This window comes from Stegostoma tigrinum, chromosome 27, assembly GCF_030684315.1.
Source record: "Stegostoma tigrinum isolate sSteTig4 chromosome 27, sSteTig4.hap1, whole genome shotgun sequence".
Classification (NCBI taxonomy): domain Eukaryota; kingdom Metazoa; phylum Chordata; class Chondrichthyes; order Orectolobiformes; family Stegostomatidae; genus Stegostoma; species Stegostoma tigrinum.
Genome location: NC_081380.1, coordinates 24,567,406 through 24,574,499, shown reverse-complemented (window position 1 = coordinate 24,574,499; position 7,094 = coordinate 24,567,406). Strand labels below are relative to the sequence as shown.

The 7,094-nt window shown below is 36.3% G+C and overlaps 1 protein-coding gene across 1 annotated transcript in view; it reads right to left on the bottom strand.

The window, feature by feature from the left end:
• Positions 1 to 614: 614 nt before the first annotated feature.
• The window catches only part of prpf8 (pre-mRNA processing factor 8), a 51,280-nt gene continuing 44,800 nt past the window's right edge, over positions 615 to 7,094 (bottom strand). Inside the window, exons 38-42 of the mRNA XM_048556916.2 lie at positions 5,743 to 5,884; positions 3,834 to 3,974; positions 3,407 to 3,546; positions 2,421 to 2,623; positions 615 to 1,056 (exon numbers count right to left, since the gene is read on the bottom strand). Coding sequence (XP_048412873.1) covers positions 902 to 1,056; positions 2,421 to 2,623; positions 3,407 to 3,546; positions 3,834 to 3,974; positions 5,743 to 5,884 — 781 coding nt within the window. The 3' untranslated portion in view covers positions 615 to 901. The remainder of the gene's footprint in view (positions 1,057 to 2,420; positions 2,624 to 3,406; positions 3,547 to 3,833; positions 3,975 to 5,742; positions 5,885 to 7,094) is intronic.

Here is a 7,094-nt window from a genome sequence, read left to right as displayed (position 1 = left end):
CTGTAATGCAACGTATATTATGTACACACTGTGGTAGTGGTGAAAGGAGTAAATTTTTAAGGTGGTAGATGAAGTGCCAATTCAGTGCTGCTTTGTTCTGAATGGCATTGAATATCATGACCATTTTTAGATCAGCATTTATCTAGGAAAGCATAGCTTATTCCACCACATACATGACGTGTGCCTTTTGAATGGCCGGCAGACTTTGGGGGATTTAGGAGCCAAGTTAGTTGCTGCAATTCCCAGGAACTGATGAGTTTTTGTAATGAGTCTTTATGCAGCTAAATCAGTCACATGTTTTGATGTCCAAGTTTTGCTTTTTTGAAGACAGGGACTGCTTCAGTCTCTCAAAAGTAATCTATTTAGAAAATAGGCTTAACTTAAATATGTTACAATTTTTCAAACAGGACCTTCATCATCTTGACAATTGGATAATATACTACTCTACGGATAATCACATTTTCTACCAGCAGCCAAATCTAGCAGAAGTGACTGCGCATTTCAGAACAGGCACAACCATCATATTTTGAGGGTCACTTCCCAGCCAGTAACATTCATAATATGTTCACCACTTTATTGAATTCTGAACCCTTCAAAACAAATTCCACTGTCAGTTAAAAAAAATTATGTAAGCTTTAATTTCTTCTACAGTGTAGACATCACTGCATATCAGAAAATTACAGATATACTAGCACATTTAAAACTTTCAGCTCATGGATAGAGTATAGTTTCAGGCAATTTTTAAACATAAAGCTACTATATTTCACAGATATCACAAAATTTGGTGTTAACACAGTCTACAAACAAAATCCGGAATTTATCAGAGACCATAAACTGAACTTATATTCATTTGTTGAATATCAACAGTACAGAAGTTCCATTGTAAATTTCTCCTGATTTTCTAAGAGTACATGTCCTCCCTGTCTGCATTGTAGATCTCCCCCTCTTGAAGCGAAGCAAAATTCAAGAAATGAGATGGTCTGTGAACTTCATGGTAGAACTCTTTAGGGTTGGCCAAATGCAGCTCATATTTCATGTTGGGATCATGGCGAACACCTAATGAAAAAGTTAAAACATTTAATCTAGGAGACTGCTTGAAGAAGTGTCAAAATTGAAAAATAATTTCACCTGGTACTCAGTGGTCTAGACAAAAGTTACATTTGTTAAAACTTCTACACTTAACGGTACTGTTTTGATTCTTTCAAATTTACAGTAGAGTATGTATCAGGCTCGATCAACTTATGATGCCAACTACATGCTGGCAGATTTTAACAATTATATCTTCTAACAGAAGTAAAAGAAGGAATCATAAAGCACCAAAACTTACTACAGCTTCTCAACATGTTTTACATAGTTTTCTTTTTATTAATACACTTGGAACTGACAAGCTCAAAAATGTCCTAAAAGTGAAAAATAATTGTGTTATGCAGGTCTAATCAGTGGTTATGATAAAATGCATCCTTTGAATAAGGTGTGCATTAAGGTCGTTTGAGGTACAATTTGTTAAATGTGTACATTAAACACTGTTTTCCTTGAACAACAGATAAAAGCACCACGTAAACCTAAATTATTTGAATTACAGCTCAGCATCCATACCCTACATATATATGGGATTCCTCAGATGCCAGCCCCACCTCATACTGTTGCTCTTTCAACCAGGGGACACTATGCACAGGAAGTCTGGCAGGGGTGGTGTCGGGTGGAAAGGACAAGAGCAATACAAACTGAAGGGAACTCTAGGTGAGGAACTGCACGGGAAAATCATTGTTTTCTCTCAGTGGGGAGAATGTAAAAGAAATGAAAAGGCAAACAGGCTTTGGTCTACTCATTCTAAACAGGTTTATTTCAACTTATATGCTTTATAAAAAGCATTTGAGCTTCCCACAAACAAAGTGGGTTTGGGGATCCTAGGAAACAAGTCTCAATAGCATAATAAAAACAAGAGTCTTGGTGAGAAAATGTAAACCAACTAAAGCAGGAAACTTTGTTTAATTCCCAGTTGAAACCCAAGTTTGGTACTCAGATATACAGCAAGTTAGCAGACAAAGACAGATTAGAGACTTAACTCTATTGCTTATGATCAATGATCTTCCCTGGAAACGCATATATAAGAGGATCGGACTGAACATTGCTGAGTACTTTGCTCACACACATCTCTCCAGGCTCGCTAGTTCAAGTTCAACATTGCCACATTAAGTATAAGTAAATGGTGCGGTCTATGGCACCATATCCTCATATTAGAGAAGACAATAGGCAGAAAGGCTTGACTTATGAGTGTTCTTTTTAGTCATTACGACAACATGAAAACAAAGACTGATGTTATTATATTGGGTTTGAATTTGGTACAGTTGCCAAGCAGCATATAATAAGACTGGTGCAATGCAACTCGTATATTCAAAAAAGGATAAAAATATTCTTACCCATGAAGTTGTAATTCCAGGAACTCTGGCCAGGGACCATGAAGAAGCCAAGGAATCTATCTGATAACAACATCTGAACTCGTTCATAGTGGGAAGGCAGGTATCCCTTAGGATTGTTTCCTTTGTCTGTGTTCTGTCTTCCCCACTCATATCCACTTGGAGTAAGCTTGTATGCTGTCAGTGTGCATGAACCTGGAGTAAAGCTGATAAAATATAAACTATATATCACCTACCAGATAAATGCATGGGGTGTGTTCTCAAACCGTCATCGTCATCTTACATTCTAACCTTTTCACTGACAAGTTCTCTCAGTCCTTTACCAATCTTCGTGTATTGTTGAGCTTTACTAATATTTGACTGTTAAGTACTAACTCTTCACATTTTGCTGCATCTTAGGAATTCCATCTAAACTCAAAAACTGGACTTAAAATAAACTTTTAAAAGTGAAAACAGAAGTGTAATATTTAGTCTGAGTTTGTAATTAGTTAAAATGTAAATACTATGCCAGTGCAAGTGTTAAGTTTACTTAGTTATGAATAAGAGAATTCAATACATTTTTGGCATTTTTTTAATTATTATTGTTATACAACACAACTTTTAATAATATAACTTCGTTCATAAAGAAAATTAACAATTTAAGTACATAAAAGCACTCTGCTCTAACTGATCAAGTTGTGAAAATAAGAAGTTTCACCCATTTGAGTCACTTCAAATAATACAGAAAATGCCAACAAATTTGCTAATTTCTACATCATTGCATATAATAAAGGGATATTTGAAAGAAATAATTTAAAAATTTTTGTTCTGGTAAAGACTAATCGCTGTAGAATATTATAGAAAAGAATTCCTTGTGAGGCACAATTGAGAAGCTCTGTTGCCAAATTCTATTTGCTTGTCAATTGCAAGTTGTGAATCTAGACACACAAGAAATCCTACCTCTATGTGCCATGACATTTAAGTTGACCATGATCAGCCTGTCTTTTTACCTGCATGTTATGATGATAGTCTTTTCTCCATCCCAAGATGGATTATCAGCCATTATTTTAGCATGGGTGGTGACATCTTGAGGTGACAACTGAGGAGACTCATTGGGTTGAGTGTGAATCCAACCAAGAGGTTCCATTTCCTAAAAGGAACAATTTCATATTAATATTTACATGAACAAAATGCATTATCAAGAAAGACTCCTAAAAGGTAGAATATGTTTAAATATATATTGCTGCCTCTAATACAATTAAAAACAAACTGAACAACCAATTACTTAAAATGTACTTCTCCACGGTTAAAATCCTGCACATTTCAGGAAAATGAATTAATGTTCATAATATATTACAAATTAATTAGTGGAAGTATACAGAATTCATGGTGACCAAATCATTTCCATTACATTTATAAACCAAGAAGAATCTGTACCTTCAGATATTCATGTTGTGGCAGCTGGTTAGGCAAATGCACAGTCTGATGGGTTCCCCATTGTGGCACCATCACAATACACCTGATTTCCTTCACTTGAGGGTTATCTGGAGGACTAACACCATACAGATATCCTGCAATCTATTGAAGGAAACATTTTTACTACAGTCCATTCAGCCATAATCAACCGAATTTTCAATATAGCTTTCAGGTGAAACTTGGATCTTGTATGAAAATATTTGACAAATGCAAACTACACAAATTCCAAATCAATACTTCAACGAAACTTTCCTCATCCATATAATAATGAGTAGCATATAATTATTTAATAAACTCTAGCATAAACAGTTTCTAACTGCACTCTATAAACATTCATATTTAGGCCAAATGTAAAAACAACCAACTCTCTTCATTGGGCAGTAGATAACTCATTTAGTCACAGGTGACAATACCATAGCTAACACCCATATTTCCAAACTAAGGATTGAGAGGACATGAGAAAAAGAACCCATATCCAAATTCTAACCACTATTCAAGTGAACTGAGGTGAACTGCACACTTGTTAGGATTGGACTTTAGATACAGTGCTTTGTGTTGACTAAACCATTTAGTCCTGGATGAAAGGCAACAGTGTGCACTCTAAGAGTGAGTCATTGCTTCCAGGGAAATGGAAAGAAAACTGAAGTTTCTATTCTGGTAATGCAATAAGTTTTAAATATGAGAATATCTAAAAGTTTAACATCTTTTGGATTTAATTAATTGATATTATCAATGCAATGTTTTGTTTGGTAATATGCAGAGCCACACATCATGATTTGAGAGTTGGAAAATTTCCTAAACTAAAATCTTGTCACATGTAAATGTTAGCGAGTCTTGAGAAGATTTGCAGCTCAGGTTGAGGTTCTGGACGTAAGTGTGCTCGCTGAGCTGGAAGGTTCGTTTTCAGACGTTGCGTCACCATTCTAGGTAACATCATCAGTGAGCCTCCGGTGAAGCGATGGTGTTATGTTCCGCTTTCTATTTGTGTGTTTAGGTTTCCTTGGGTTGGTGATGTCATTTCCTGTTTTTTTTCAGAGGGTGGTAGATGGGCTCCTAATCAACGTGTTTTGTTGATGGAGTTCCGGTTCCAACCAATTAGAAAGCAGAACATAACACCAGCGCTTCACCGGAGGCTTACTGATGATGTTACCTAGAATGGTGATGCAATGTCTGAAAACGAACCTTCCAGCTCAGTGAGCAAACTTACATCCAGAACATGTAAATGTTATTCATTCCTTGTTATGGTTATTACAGGTGGTTAGTAACCCTTAACATTAAACTTAGTAAAGTAGTGGTTCTCAGCTTTGGATTTAAGTTAAATTCCCTTTCATACTAGTTAAAGCGTTTTAAGAAAAAAAACTAATTTTCAATCAACACAATTCAAAGTGATAGTTCAAAGGACTGAAAGCCAGAAACATTCCAAGCTCATGCTGTCTATACTTTCTAAGGCTGTAGACTGTGGTATAAATTGGTGAACTTACATGCTTCAAATCATTTTTCAAGAAATTATTAAGAGACCTCTATTTTGTTAGGGAGATGGGTGCAATGGTAATGTAACTGGACTAGTAATCCAGAAGTCCAGGCTAATGCGTGGCTGCTGCACTATTTGGAAATTAATGAAATGTGGAATTGTAAGCTAGTCTCAGTAATGATAACCAGAAAACAAATGATGTTGTAGAAACCTATGTGGTATACTAATGCCCTTTGGGAAAGGAAACCGTTGTCGTCAGCCAGTTGCCTTGTGTGTGTCTCCAGGCCAACAGCAATATGGTTGAATCTTTAAGTGTCCTCAGAAATGGCCCAGCAAGCCATTTAGTTCAAGGATAATTAGGAGAATGCATCAATTGCTGGATCTATAAAGGGAGTTTACCTGTGCTCTCAAATCTGAAATACAAATAAACTTCTTCAGCACATTCTTTGGCAGAATGTAAGTATAACCAGTCTCTTTGATGTCATCAGAGGAAACATAGATGTGATTGGTACGTAGATGAAGATTGGCAGCAGATATTGCTCTGTGCAGGATAAAGAAAACAAATGTCAGGGAGCATGAGCTGATCTACCATTCAGTAATCCTGTGACTGCAGAAATTTTCAATTGAGTAGTTCTGTCCGTCGCAATTATATAACATCGGTTCGAAAGTTAAAGATCGGATTATACCAAGCTATACTAAGTTTTTATATATTAGCCTCTTCAATTCACTTGATAGCTTACATCATTTCACATTTTAAAATTCATTCACAGGATGTGGGCATTGCTGGCTAGGCCAGCATTTATGGCCATCTGTAACTGCCCCTGAAGTAGTAGTATTGAATTGCCTTCTTGAATTACTGCAGTTCTTGGAGGGTAGGTACACACAGTGTGGTTAGAAAGGGGGTTCTTGGACTTTGTGATACAGTTCTAAGTCAGATCTTGCACATTACACCTACTGGAAAGATAATGCATTACCTCACCCAAATCTCCAAACACTATCTCATGTTTTAAATGTTTATTCCCAATATTTACAAACTGTATTTTTCAATATTACTAAAAAGACATCATGGTCTTCTACATTTATAGCTACTGGTGAACTTGATGCATGTGGTTACCTTAGCAGTAGCTGGAATGGTAAGGGGTGGGGGGGGAGCTGACAGCAGAAATGTCACTGGACCAATAATTCAGAACCCCATGTTCTGGGGGACATGAATTCGACTGTCACTGTGGAAGATGGTGAAACTTAAAATCAGTAATGTCTGGAATTAAGAAGCTCACCTAATGGTGACAATCTTGTCAACTGTTCTAAAAACCCACCTGGTTCATGAACATCCATCAGGGGGGAAAAAAAAAACTGCTATCCTTACTTGGTCTGGCTGACAAATGACTCCCAACCCAGAGCAATGCGGTTGATTCTTAAATGTCCTCTGGGTAATAAATGCTGGTCCAGCCAGAGATGCCCAAAACACCTTAAACTGTAATCTGTGATATGGACAAATGTTCTTTTGTTGTTTTAGTCTATTATCATATGAGATACAGCAATGAGATACATTTTATGGTTTAAACTACAAGACTTTAGCAACCACCTCACCTAGTCAGTCAATGAAGTGTATTACCTATGCAAATAGGCAACAAATGCAAAGGGCAGAGATATACAATAACATTGTTTATTCCAACATCTTTAAAATTATATTTGTAATATATAAAACAATTATTTGTGGTGAGGGAGGAGTTTTACAAATATTATGCCAC